The 15119-nt window shown below is 37.9% G+C and overlaps 1 protein-coding gene across 6 annotated transcripts in view; it reads right to left on the bottom strand.

Moving 5' to 3' along the window:
* FRY (FRY microtubule binding protein) overlaps positions 1–15119 on the bottom strand; it is a 223782-nt gene that overhangs the window by 5530 nt on the left and 203133 nt on the right. For 5 of the 6 annotated variants that reach the window (XM_071433956.1, XM_071433957.1, XM_071433955.1 and 2 more), the window contains 6 exons: positions 14287–14450; positions 13231–13420; positions 8843–8992; positions 7227–7325; positions 6688–6771; positions 1832–1849 (listed from right to left, as the gene is read on the bottom strand). In XM_071433956.1, the coding sequence (XP_071290057.1) occupies positions 1832–1849; positions 6688–6771; positions 7227–7325; positions 8843–8992; positions 13231–13420; positions 14287–14450 (705 nt within the window). The remainder of the gene's footprint in view (positions 1–1831; positions 1850–6687; positions 6772–7226; positions 7326–8842; positions 8993–13230; positions 13421–14286; positions 14451–15119) is intronic. The other variant, XM_071433953.1, reaches the window with a different exon arrangement.

Genomic DNA, 15119 nt, shown 5'->3' on the forward strand with positions numbered 1-15119 from the left:
TGCAGATGACACAGAAGGATGGGATGCCATCCAGGGAGACATGGACTTGAGAAGTGGGCCCATGAGAACCTAATGAGGTTCAATAAGTCCAAGTGCAAGGGGCTGCACCTGCGCTGGGGCAATCCCAGACATGAGCACAGACTGGGAGAGGAACTCATTGAGAGCAGCCCTGTGGAGTTCTCCTGGATGAAGAGCTGAACATGAGCTAGCAGTGTGTGAGAGCCCAGAAGGCAAACCACATCCTGGGCAGCGTCAGGAGCACCTCTCCTGTGAAGACAGGATGAGAGGGTTTAGCCTGGAGAAGAGAAGGCTTCCAGTACTGAGAGGGGCCTATAAAAAACAGGGAGAGCAACTTTTTACAAAGGCAAATCATGGTAGGACAAGGGGCAATAGCTTTAAATAAAAAGAGGAGAGATGATTAGATGAGATGTTAGGAAGAATTTCTTTATATGGAGGGTAGGGAGGCACTGGAACAGGTTATTTAGAGAAGTTGTGGATGCCCTACCCCTGTAAGTGTTCAAGACCAGGCTGGATGAGGTTGTCAGCAACCTGGTCTAGTGAAAGCTGTCCCTGATATGGCAGGGGGATTGGAACTATATGATCTTCAAGGTGTTTTCCAACTCAAACCATTCTATGATCCCACCAGACTGAATATGACAGCAAAGACCCACAAATGCAGAAAGAAGGCTCTGCAGATCTGTGGTAAGGAGCAGATGTGCTAGGGCAGAACTGACTTGTGGACAGGGACAAAGCCTATCAGAACAAAGAGGCAGGGCATGAGGAACACTGTCAATGAAATAAACCTGCCCAGGGGCCATTCTCTGTAACCAAGGGCACAGAGCACTGCCAAATCTGCAATCATGTGGCTAACCATTCTCTTCCCAAAATAAAGACTGATTGTTTAGATACAGCCTTCTGGAGATGGCTTTGGCTTCTGTCTTCTCTCAAACCATGCTCAGGCATGTCAGGGGCTGGCTGGTGGCCTCCCAGGGAAGGTGCTGACTGCTCACCCGAGCAAGTCCCAGCCCAGGGACACTCGCTTCCTCCCTGGTCCTGTTCAGCTCCCAAGTAGGGACACAGCCTGAGGTTCCCCAGCAGGGATCAAATTCACTCTATTCAAATTTTGGAGACCTAGCAACAGTACATAGCAGTTACATACACATATAGTTGGAGCTGTCAGGGAGTTAATAATTAATTGAAAACAAACATAGCATCATTAAAAAAAAAAAACCCATCTCATGATAGCTTTTAACACTGGATTTTTTTTAGTCCTTGAAGAACAATAATTCAGTTTCACTCTTGTGGCTGTTAACCTGAATGAAACAAAACTAAGGTCAAACTAATGGTTCTAGCTTGACTCACTTAGTATTTAGTTATTGTATCAAGAAACTCAATTTTTGTTCTTCCTGAGCAAGTATTAGAAACCAATAGTGGTGAAACTGTTCATCAACACATACACAAAAGCCATTTGAAATGTAACTTCCAACTATAAATTGTAGTTTTTCACTAGGAAAAATGGAAAATTATTAATTTTAAAATAACAAAAAATGTTTCCTGACCCAGCATTACATCCATTCAAAAGCTTGATTTGTAAAAATGTATGTAAATCACCATTTGAAACAGCATATGAAAGTGTCAAAGTTTTGGCACAGTATTTTTTGATTTCACAAAACACATGTTAGTAAATTATTTTAGTCACCACATTTAGAACCATGTCTTGTATAGGAAAATTATAACAAAAAAGAAAACATGCTTAGAAGTAAAACAGTAGAATTGGGGTGTATTAGTCCATCGACAGATGGACAAAAAATATCAAAGAACTTCAACTTACTGCAAGAGATTCCATTTGCTACACAGCAAGCATGGCACAGGAGAAAAGGAAAGGAAAGAAAGTATAGTGTCAGTGTAATGCATGCAAAAGGAAGCACAGCCCATCTGTAATAGCATAACTTATCAGCAGTATTAGCAATGCTTGCCTCAACCTGATAATTGGTTGGAATATAACATTCAACATGCACAGCATTCTTAATAAAACCAAGCTTTAATTCTAATGATAAATTCCAGTCTAAATATCCTCAGTTAGAGCTTCAGATTTATTAGTTTAGATTTATCCTACCCAGCAGCTCAAGAACTTACAGTGAAATAGTGTCAGAAAACTCTTGAAATAATACTTTTATTTAAATTTGTCTTTTTCTTATTAAGAAAAGCTCATATTGCAAAGTATTAAAAAAATTAGGAATTATCTTCAAATGATGAATAAAACTGAACTTTGCTATTTCTAAATATTTTCTTGTTTAAAAATACTTCTATTTTTTACAAATAGATCTAATGAAATTGGCAGGATAAGTTTTATGGCTGCTGGGCTTATTACTTGGCACATTACAATGGAAATGCTTTGCATATAACTTTCAAGTTATGACTACCACAAAGAAAAAAAATGTGTGGAAAATGCCAGTTTTGTTTAACTACATGGCAATGCCACAAGTTGAGCCTTGTATCCCTTCCTCTCACCACTAATGATTCACTGGTTTATAATTCTGAAGCTATTAAAATGTCAGTGCAAGTCCTGTTCCAATAATAATAAAAATTCTAATTGACTTACATTAGCATTTCAAAGATTAGGGGACTAAGTGCTCTCTTTGAAACTGAAGTGTTCCTCATTTCTTTGCTAAGAACATTTGCACTCTGTGTTCACTTAGTGCAGCTTTTCTTATTTTACAAATATTACAATCTCATTACATTTTACATGAAGAGAGCCATCATGTAAATGCTGTAAGTAACAAACACAACCACATCTGCCCAGTTACAGCCTGATGTCAGTGCATATGCACACAGTGTTAATAAGCATATGGAATTCTTAATAAAATTATTTACCTTGCCATCAATACAAAGGCAGAAACACAGAAATGTGAAATAATATTAACTTTGAGGAGCCTAACAGAGCATTTCAGTCTGTTTTGTTGACACTGGCCTTACAATTAAGATATATATATGAAAAGTGTTGCTCCAAACCCTGCACTGCTTTTCTATAAAACCACGACAAATTAAGCTTTAAGCTCTTGTGATGTTTATTTTTTTTTTTCCTTTAACATTACTTGAAGAGTTTCTTCTTCTATTTAGTACTGTTCAAAAAAAAAACAAAAGACCTTTATAGCTTGGCTTCCATGCAGTTCACATAAATGAAGCTTTATAAAGCTAAATTCAAGATAAGAAGAAGACAAGAGCAGACAGATCACTGTGTTCCAGTAAACTCACAGGTGTGCTGGCTTGTGTTTTTTCAAATCTTGCTGTCTCTCTTAAGCTACTCTGAAGTTTAGCATGCCACCAAGTTTCACTTAGACTTTCAAAAATACAGGAATCCATATATGATTTCTAATTTGCCATGGAATTTACTTTAAAGAAGGGGGGAAGAGGGAGGCGGAAGCAGCAAATAAGTGAATTCCATGGTTCTTTTTTGCCAGAAAACACTGTCTCCTCTGTACTGCTTCCAAAACTAGGGCAAGCCAAAAAAAAGGGGGTGAGGAAGGGGTTTCACATTACATGAAAAACTTCCTTCTTCACTGGAAGAAAATATACTGGATTTCTCTGAGCTATTGATGTTCAGCTCCATATTGCTCTCCAATATCATGATTGTAACTTCCTCCCTCTTTCACCATAAAATGAAAGATTCCTTGGAAGTTGAAAAGAGATTATTTACTGGCTTAAGTGATATCTCTTTTTTTCTGCAGCAGCAAGGGCCCAGGTGGAACGATCATAGCCATCACACTTTTCAATTTCTTGTTTAATTCTTAGAGTAAGGGAAGTGTTTTAGATTTGTTGATAGACACTACACAATCAGTGGTTTTGGCAGCTGAAAATACCAAATGTTTAGAGTACTTGCATCATTTGCCCAATTCTTTAAGCAGCCATAAATGTAGCATCTAAGAAGGACACAATGGCATGTGCAGTTATCTTTTGTCTATAAATTGCCTCCTATGTCATTGAGACTGTTGCTCAAAGTAGCATCAAAGCTTACAAATCACACACATCCAAATCATGTAATTTGTTGCAATGATAAGGCAAGGGAAAGACATTCTGGCAAATGAAGCTTTTACCTAATTTCAGAAAAGTTGCTAGCTCTAGCAGCTGACCTAGACAATTTCTATTTCAAGCCTCTTTAATATCAGAAGAAGCAATTTTTGCTTTTGCCCATTTTCAGTAATAGTAACAATAGTCAACAAATCCTGTGCAATTATTTTGAAATAAGATCTGATTAGAGAAACTGTGCCAAATTAGTTACCAGCATCAGGAGGCATTTGTGGCATAACTATTTGTGACAAGGCTGAATTTGGTCTCACATCTGTCTCATCTGTAAAGGGGTCTGTTTTCCCCTCAAGCTTTTTACCACGTAAGGAGTCCTAAGAATCTAAGATCTCTGCCTTTTGTAGAGCAAGCTGTTGCTTTTTCTTCCTTACCATTAATTATGAACCTTTTCCAGGAGTAGCCTGGTTTTGTGCTTGGCTAAACAATTTTTTTTTTTGACAGAAGTTTTCAGTAGGATTTCAGGCCCTAGACTAAACCTCAATGAGTTTGAGTCTGGGCATGTTCCCTTGTGACTACCACTGTAAGACAGACTTTCCCCCCTACAATTATTAGATCCTTTAGCCTTTCATGTTGAGGGAGAAGTGGAGAGGAAAGATAAGAAAACAAATACTTGCCAGTCTAGGAGTAATTTTTCCTTGTCCCTTCCTAATTGCATTTCCTCAGTTTCCCTGGCCTTTTCCTCCCATTACACTTTCATTGAATAAACAGATTGTTCCTTTGGGAAAAGCTGCTTCAATTGAGGTGAATGAGTAGGGGAAGAAAAGAAATATGCCTGTTTATCCTGTAGACTTCCAAGGAGTAATGCATTTTGGCCTGAATGAATAATGCTGGGGAGAAACCAGGGACTACTAAAAGAATAAGAAACCTTCTTTTCAGTCTATCTGATAAGGAGTATAAATACCAACCCTGGCTTCACAAAACACACATTTAATTCCAAAACAGAGAACACCTAGTTAGAAAAACCCACACAGGTCAAACATGGTAACTACTGACTTTTAGATGTGTTTAGGCCAGCAGATATGAGTTCAGGTTATTCCTTCTCCTTAGCATTATTTCTTTACTTTTTCAAAAAAGAAACAATGCAGTTGAACAGCAAGATGTGTCATTCTCCATCCCATTCTATGCATTTCCAAAAGAGAGATGAAGAGGATAAATTAAGCTGCCTACAGCAAGGGATGTAACACCACAGTCTGAAGTCACTGTTCAGGGTGTCTATACATCAGAGGGAACGGAATGCCCACGCACATCCCAGTAGTGCCATATACTCCACTTCCCTCTTGCAGGAGAGGCAGAGGTATGTGTTACAGGTGTCTTTTTTTGACTTCAGAATAGCTCCTTGCAGACCATCACAATTACAGAAGAGACAGTATCTCATTTAAATGCACTGGGAAGTGTCTAACTTTTGCGTGTGCCAGTGCTAGGTGGGGGAAGATTGAACAATTTTCCCACTGCCTGTGATTGCAGCCAGAGCATTTATTAGAAAATCAAATTTACTAATAAGGTCAAGGAAGCCAAAATGCAGGGGTGGCAAGGATTTGGGATTCTTGGAAAATGACATATAAAAACAAAAATCAAGGGAGTTCAAAGACAAGAAGACAAATACATAGAGATGGGAAAGAGAGGTTAAGATAAAGATAGAAGAAAATAAAGTGACTTGGAGGAGAAGACAAACAAACTGAAACCAACTTAAGATTAAAACAAGGTATTTGAAAAAATGGTTACAACAGGCAAGTCTGTGTTCTGAATATGTAACAATTATCTTTTATAGGTGAAAATACTTGGGAAGAGGAAACATCACTTTTTTTCTATATGCTGTTTGCTTGCTTCCCAATTTTGGCTAATTCTGTCCAGCCCCCTCTTCTTCCCATCCCTCCACTGTATTTCTTCCAAAAGGAAACAGCCCAATAAAATAACATTCCTTATCTCATTATATATCACCAAGATATCATCTGTTTCCTATACTTAGTATATCAAATAACAGTATTAGCTGCTGATGGTATTGATATCTGAAAATACGATTCCTTAACTGGAATAAAAGAAACATAAACAAGAAATCAATATACATGTACATTGGGTATGTAATTTTTGTTAAAAATTGATAAAGAGATATTTTTCCTTAGCTCTAAATACTTATGTACAGCATAAATAATTTTGCTGGCCATTTTACAGTCATTGTTTTGTAACTACTGATCTAAGTGTATTTCAACCAGGCAATTTTTGCTGTTGGGCAGAAGGAGAATGTAACAGCTGAAGATAAAATAGGAGCAACATGGAAGGAGAGTACAGCAGGAATGATTTTCAGAGACACTGTGGAAAACTGCTGCTGCAATGTCTTTCTAAAAGGGAGAGCACAGGATTAGGGTCAGCTCTGCTTCTTTGTCTAGAGTAGGGCAGCAGAAGTACCTCCTGTGAATACTTCCCATTTCCTGTGGCCAGGACTGAGGCAACAACAATAGCTTCAAGCCTAAAGTGTGAAAACTGGATCCTGCCCAAGCCCAGCAGAGAATCAAGGAGGAAGTAGAGCAGGCTCTTGTGGGTTCAAGAACAAGACATATCACACGAATGTCACTTTATGGGAGAGAAATAATACTGGCCGTTCATTACCTTCTCTTCGGAGTCCCCTGGCTGGCAAGTAATAACTCCATCTCGTGAGCCCCCAGCAAACGTTGCTTTGCAGTTTGCAAGCCACTATTTTCAGAAAGAAATGAAAGAAAATATTAATAAGATCTATGGTTTGATTGAAAGAAAGATAAGCAGTATTTTAGTTTCACAGCACATCATGTAAATAAGAATTTGCAATTGCATTTTTTTATTACCACAGACAATGACAATTTGCTTTGACTGTAATTTAAAAAGTGTAGTCTTGATTTCTATTAGTATTTCAATGGCATGAACTAAGAAAATTATTAATGAATAAATAGGAGAGAGACCAGGGATATTAAAGATACGGTTGTTTCTAATATTAATGGATAAAATAGCTACTTTTTAGTTCTGGTTCATATGTCCAGGAAGAAACATTCAATGAATCCAGTATCTGAAACATGTTTTTCTACTGAATGTTAGTTTAAACAGATGTGAGTGGATGTACAGTTTCCTGACATAGCCTAAATATACAGACAAGACCAAGAGCATATTGAGCATACCGAGAGTGTTGCCTCTTTCCTGTTGTTGTATGTGTCCAGGTACTCCTGCAGCTCTAGAACACTGAACTTCAGCTTTTCAAGAAGGCCACAAGAGAGCAGCTGTAGAAAGTAAATCAAAGGGTCTGTAAATGTCACTATAAAAGAATGGAAATACTGATAGGCAGTATAGGAAAGATATTGCAAAAGAATACCTAGATTTACATATACTAATACTGAAAAATTTTTACCTTTATGCAAAAATCTACATAACAAGGATACTATACTGAAAAGTCAAACAGCAAAAGTTGCACCTATGATAACGTGGAATTGCAAGTGTGTTCTGTGTTTAATGACTTAGAAGAGGACTTCTCTAAAATGGAGCAATACATAAAGCTTAACCAGTTTCTCTCCGCAGCTCTCTGATGATGTAAGGCACAGCTCTTCCATGGTCACAGCAGTGGGCTCAAAACTACACTTGGCCAGTTTCTACCTCTAGACTTCACTGTGGGATGTCACACTGTCCTGATGCTGCTGGATAAACATGAGCCAGAATGAAGACAATGGGAAGGGCCATCTCATTAATTCCCTAATACATATTTTTATGGAATTATAGAATAATTGAGGTTGAAAAAGACTTCGGAGATCGAGTCTTGGAACCTTTGACAAATACCATCATGCCAACTAAACCATATCAAAAAGTACCACATCATCTTGTTTTTAAACACTTCCAGGGACAGTGACTCTACTGCTTCCCTGGGCATCCTGTTCCAAAACTTAACACTGTTTCAGTAAAGGAACTTTTCCTAACACCTAACCTGAACCTCCTCTGGCACAACCTGATGCCATTCCCTCTTGTCCTGTTGCTGGTTGCCAGGGAGAAAAGGCTGCCCACCACCCTGGCTACAGCCTCCTTTCAGGCAGTTGTAGGGAGCAATAAGGTCTCCTCTGAGCCTCTTTTTCTCCAGGCTGAACACCCCCAGCTCCCTCAGCTGCTCCTCACAGGACTTGTGCTCCAGACCCTTCCCCAGCTCTGTTGCCCTTCTCTGGACACGCTCCAGCCCCTCAATGTCCTTCTTGTAGAGAGGGGCCCAGAACTGAGCACAGGATTTGAGGTGTGGCCTCAGCAGTGCCGAGTACAGGGGACAATCACTGCCCTGGTCCTGCTGGCCACACTACTGCTGACACAGGCCAGGATGCCATTGGCCTTCTTGGCCACCTGGGCACAGCTGGCTCATGTTCAGCCAGCATCATCCTCATATCACAGTTGACTCAAATGAAATCATTACACGTATTACCATCTTTCATGCTGAAATATGTAAAAAATAGCTGCTTCTTTTTAATTTATGGAGCCAACTAGGTCCAGCAGGCATCTGTTTCATGTTGGGGTTTGGCACACAGGTTCAACACATCATAACTCTTCCATGAGTCTCTGATTTTATATTGCCCATCTGTCACTACTTACTTAATAAAATAATACAGAAAATGAATGGAAATGGTTCCTAACAAGAGATAAATAATGTAAGATAGGAGGAGAATTCCTTTTTGGTGTATCTGTTGAGGAGTTGCTCAAAAGTGAAACAGCCAGTAAAATAACACACAACAATGAAATACGTGCCTTTTGAAAGGAATATACTCACTGTTTCTGCATCTACGAAGAGGGTGGGACATTCTGAACATGATGTTAACATCTGAGAAGACCTCACAAACTTGGAGCCTATTCCTCTCAAGTTGTCTCCCAAGTAACTGGCTGCATCACAAGTTAGGAAGCAGAATCTTTTCTGAATATTCTGGAAAGCAAAATACAGTTTATTACATTATTTACTCAAGTATGAGCTTCTTTCCTTTCTAAACAAATGGCATGGTTGTTTTTCTTTGCATAACAAAGTGCTAAAGAGAACATCTCCCTGTGGAGAGCTGAATGTCTGCTCTAGGACACTGAATAAGAGTTATTGTGCTGGAGACAGTGTACAGCTGGGCAGCTGTGAAACTAATTACAGAGTTCATCATAACCTACTACTGAAATACATTATTTCCTGTAAAGACAAATCAATCTTTATAAGCCTTTTAGCCACAGGTAGCTTTTTTTTCTTGTCTCTACAGGGTTAACAGAGTTGATCAGCACATTACCTTTTCTGCCCATTCCGGGCATTGTTTTGTTAATATTCCTGTCAAGTGGCTAATCACATAATATAATGGACATACTAATGCCAAACAGCAGCACGGAAAAATCAGAAAAAACCTTTTGTTTTCCCCTGTGGGAAGAACCTTCTTACTAAAACTTTACTGCTGCTTGGGAAGATTCCAGAAATATTGCACTGCATCCGGGAATTATTCTTCTCAGCAGTTTTTTTTAATGTTTTGAGTCCTAAACCAGTCTAGTCTTCCAGAAACATTCTAGTGCTTTTCAGTTATTAATATATAAAGTGAATAATGAATAAAAACAATATATTAAACTTGCACCGACTGAAACAATGATTTTTATAAATACCCATCAGTTTTCACTGCCCAAATATATCTCACTAAGGCCTAGTGCTCAGCAGTTAGGAACAACATGAGAATATTTTTAAAAATAAATGTTTGCAACATTTTTATATGATTAATTCCAAGTTACCAAAGGCATTTCTCTAAGGAATGTAGGTTAGGACCTGCACCATAAGTATGCCTCACTGGAGAGAAGCACTTTCCAAATGCCAGTGTGGATGATAGACACAGAAGCATTGTCTGTTACTGCTGCTGCACTGGTGCATGGGAGTTAAGTACCTAAAATCAGGTGAGTTGAATTCAGACTTTATTGATAATGGAAGTTGTTGGATTGAATGATTTTCTTTAACTGCTAAATAGGCCCTCACACTGTAGGCTATACACTACCAATGATTTCTAAAATTGACAGAGTTCCTGTACCAATCAATTTCATAACTACTTATTTGTGAATCTCTCTCCAAAGCATCTCAACTGCCCATCTGAGCACAGTTAGGACCAGGCAGACTGATAACTGGTCTTACTGTTTCCACCATCTTGCTTCAACCCAGAAACAAAGTGCTACAACACCTCACTCAGAGCATGGTACAGATTCTCTGCTGCACTAAGTCTCTTAGAGGCAAAAGTTATCACTAATTACCACCAAACCAGATAAATCACTATTTTTATAAGCAACTAGCAGAATCATCTGAATCATAGGGGTTGGTGAAAACTGGAGATTTACTACTGTGATGTCTTCTGGAAAGAAAGATTCAGACAAGTCTTCGTGAAACTGTTGCTAGTAATTCTCCTGGCAAACCAAAGAGATCTAGATTTGATCTTAAACAACAGAAAAGACCTAGCTGAGAACAAAGAAGTGGAAGGAAATTTAAAATGACAGATTGTGAAAAAGAATCCAAGACACGTTGGTTGAAAAGGACCTCTGGAGAACATCTGATAAAACCTTTAACTCCAAGTGGGACTATTGCTGACCCCAGATCGTGTCAGACATGCTTTTAACTAGCTGAGCCTTAAAATCTCCAAGGTCAGAGCTTCCTCAAGGCTTTGGATAACCTGTTTAGTAGCTGCAATGCCCTCCTGGGGAACAACAAGTGAGTTTGTAAATCTGAGACAGTGAAGGAGACAGATTACAGAAAAAGTAACAGATATTCTTCCTTTACTCCTTTCCTCTTCAGCTATTCATACAAGCAACAATCAGTCTATAGCTAAGATGATAATGGTCTTGAAGAGTGTTTTAAATTATTAAGAGTGAAACAGTGAGAGACTGTACTTTGCTATGTATAATACTTCACTAAATATATTTATTTTGTGATTACATGGACTAACAGTTCTATAATAAATTCTCATCTCAGCTATGTCCTTTTGGGTGCAGACTACAGGGGCTGAAATCTATCAAGCAAGGCCTGAATGCAGTATATATTTTATGAAATGGGATTACTGTGAATAGTAATGCCAGCTGTCCGCATATTGTGAATAAATATATACCTGCATATAGTCAGTGTGTTTTGTGTCTATGTAAATATTAAAAAATATTCTCAGAAAGTTTTCTTCTTAACCTCAGATTTCCTCTCCTGGGAAGAGGACTTTACGTAACAAAAGGGCTTGATTGTGGAAGGTACTTGCTAGATCTGAAATCTACTTGTTTTGCAGCTGTCTGGTCTGCTGAAAGACATTTAATTTGACGGAATACAAAGAGGCAGCAGAAAAGATAATCCAGAGATCTCTGACTTCTGACTCGTTTACAGGAAAAGTACTTCAATAATGTCAGGAATTTTAAACAAGTTTAGTGTGTTGTGGGCAAACATCCAAGATACCATTAACTTGACACTGGACTGAAATGTAGGTGCCCTGCACTTCTTTCACGTCAGCAAGTATTTAGTTGACAAGCTCTTCCAAACAAGGATTTTGTTTCACAGTCAAATATTTTGGCAGTACTTTGCATTGCAAGCTTAGCACATACAGGACTTGTTTCTGAAATTTCCTGTTAATGAGGGTCAAAAGTCAAAGTTGGCAGATGAATACTCAAGTTTAATAGTGCAAACAAAATACAATTCCAGACAAGCTGGGATCTTATGAAAAAATAAGGGGAAATAATATCCTATGTTTTAACACTGAAAAGAAGAACAAAATTATTTTTATACACTAAAAATATGGCAGTGACTCCAGCTAAGAATTGTGACTTGTTGATATTATTAACACCTTTTTCTTTCTCCTCCAGTATCAACTGAAGAAAATGAGTAGGGTATCTTCTGAATACAAGGCATGCACAACAGCAAATGAAACATGTAAATTACTAGGATTTGGACTCAAACAGGTATTTTACAAGTAATGTTTAGGTCTTTCATTACACTGCATTATTTATTTAATCTTCAGAACCATGACACCTGTTCCTTTTCACCTCTTCAAAGAGGAGAATCAAGGACAAATAAGTCTCCAAACACTCAGACAGAGCTATTAACCTCTAGGACTGAGGTTAAGACAGAAAAGCTGACATCATGAATAAACACAGGGTTAACACTCAAGTCAGCACTGGGTTGTTTTTTTTTTTCTTCCAAATGGTTATTTATCAGTGTTTAAAAGAATGTCTATAAGACACCCATATTTAGGTGGCATAATGTTTAATGGAGGACAATGTGCAGGTAGATAAGACATTCAACTCCAGTACAGCACAGAGGAAGCATGATGATGAGATTCTTACTATAGATTGCTTCTTTCATATCAGGTTAGTCTTAGATGTGCTAAAAGATCTTGAAACTGTGTATTTATTAGCAGGGTACCCCTTGATAATGAAATGTTTTGTACTCTGAGATCACAGGTACCTAAACTCTGCAGAAAGTTACCTGGCTACTGCTTTCACTGGAGCTGTTTATGCTGCAGCATGCTAAACATCCTGCAGCTGCAGGAGAAACAATTAAAAAAGCTTTAAAACTTAATTATAGGTAACACCAGGCAATAATTACAGGTAACACCAGGCAATAATTTCTTAGAACAACTTGTACATTTGACTCTTTCTTGTCTTTTTGCAAGATTCTTATCTTTGCAAGCATACAATTTTAGAAAGGAGAAACGTATTTCTAGTCTTCAATCTCTGGAATTTATATTACATGATGGCAGCTGGATATTTCTATTCAGATGAGTGGGTACAAACCATTGAATTATGCTGGCATTTACATGGACACGCTCAGATTTCAAGAGTTTGAGATAAAAGAATAGATTAACAATAGTTTAAGATTAAAAAGGTTATTTCCTTGTCTCTTGCAGTTACTGTTCCTGCAGTCTGTTTGTAAAGTACTGAAGAAAACACTCTATAAAGTGGATCTGAATTTTGCAATATGATCTCCAAACCTGCAAGTATGATAGTATTTTCATGGCAAAACTGGTCACAGAAGACAATGCTGAAAACAAAGATGTAGTGCAGCAGTAATTCTGCAGTATGCAAAATAACAAGGGTTATATATCTAGTAGTTCATTACTGGGGCTGCTATCAAGAAACACTAATTGCCACACACAAAAATTATGATTTTGCATCTTAAACTTATTTTCTCACCTTAAACAGGGAAGAGAACACATGAAATGTATAAACTGCACAGGAGCCATCAGAGTCGCACATGAGCTGGTTGATATGACTGCGCCAGGCTTCTTCTGCATCATCACATGCTGCTGGCTGAAATGCAGCAAGGATGGCGGAAAAAAATGGGGAGGGAGGAGGGGAGGCATTTCGATCAACATCTCCAAAACTGAAGGAGGAAACAGAAAAAGGTGGTGAAAGGAGAATACCAAGAAGGCAGCAGATAAAATATGCTATAGCAGAGAGATAAAATCACAGGACCAATTACAGCACCTTCCTAAAAATATTAATGAATTTTCAAATTACTTTTGAAGGTTGACAAGATGTTGGCTACAATGAGAAAAACCTCCAAATCAGATTCCCTATCTTCAGGCTGTTATCATCTATCTTCCTCCATCCCAGAACACTCGAATTGTTTTCTTGTACAATCATTTCCCAGAAGGCTGAAACTTCACAGGAGAATAAAGCTCTCTCTCCCTCCACCTCCCCAGGCTAACTGCAGTCTAACTCAGCATCCAAAATCTGAAAGAGCTCCAGATAGCATGTTAAAGAAAATCTTAAAGCCTTTTTATAATATATACTGGGGTCCAGCCACACTCACAAGCAGCCTTAAGAGCATATAGCTGGGATTTTTAACAATACTGAGACTTTCTTTCATGACAAATCAGAAAGATGAATACACATCTGATCTGTTGAACAGGTACCTAAGTAATATCTGTATTACTGCAAATCTTTAAAAATCCTCCTTTTTATTTAAATTAAGCATATTATATACATAATTCCTAGCTGCATAGTTGTATGTAAATATTGTATCTTATTTTTCCTAGAATGAAAAGCTTGGTTTTCATTCTAGGAAAAATAAGATACAATATGGGATAATATGCAGCTAATTAGGGCATTGTCTTCTCGTTGCTTCAAACTCATGAGAATTTTATAACTCCTGTGGCTAAAAAAACATTCCATTAACTACCACCTTGCAATCATTTTGTTGTACATTGTAAAAGAACTTGTGTGAATAATAGTGCATCAAAGTACCTAGCAAGAGCAAATTGTTCCAGCCTGTCAGCTTTCTCTTCAGTTTCTGTCATATCCAGGCTAAGGCTATCACTGCATTCAAATGCTCCAGGGAGTTCATTGGTAGACCCTGAAAGGTCATCCTCATGGACTACTATATCTTGTTCTTCAGGTACAGCTTCAGCCTAGGGGAGTGAAGGATGATGTCTTAGAAAACAGCAAATTAGTAAGTTAATTCCTCTAATAAATAGAAAGCATTTAATGAAAAAACCCACCTGACAACATGTTAAACTGCACAGATATAAAGCCACAGATTATAAATGACATTAATCAACTTACACTTCTTCAAAAATACTGTATTTGCTTAACTTTCTGTCTTGGATAAATATTATTTTTAAGGCATTTTTTCAACTTGTCTAGCAAAGAATTTCAGATTCCAATGCATGTGGCAACATAGCAAGGAAGTAATTTTTCAAAAAAACAATAGGGTTGTTATTACTGTCAGTCTGTCCTTGTCTCTTAACACTTTACAGTGTCCAAGACTGTACTAAAGCCTCTCAGAATATATTGGAAACAATTACTGTCTGGAAGACTCCATGCATGTTTAGAACTGGGAATTAATTTTAGCATGTCATTTACACTCAAGAGGAATCCAAGCATTCTAACAGGCCATTTAAAGTATTATGCTAAATTTCCTTCCTTTTTCATCTATCAGCACCTAAAGGTCATGATTTCTTTTTGAAATGTTCCAATTTCTTTTTGAAACGTTCCAATTTCTCTTGCTTTTTGAGTCTGAACTAGTTTTGTTTCAGCTTTAATCTTTTGGCTTTTGTCTGCTTAATCCATAGCACCCA

The sequence above is a fragment of the Agelaius tricolor genome, unplaced genomic scaffold (assembly GCF_023055355.1).
Source record: "Agelaius tricolor isolate 1412-34295 unplaced genomic scaffold, bAgeTri1.0.p SCAF_9, whole genome shotgun sequence".
Lineage (NCBI taxonomy): Eukaryota > Metazoa > Chordata > Aves > Passeriformes > Icteridae > Agelaius > Agelaius tricolor.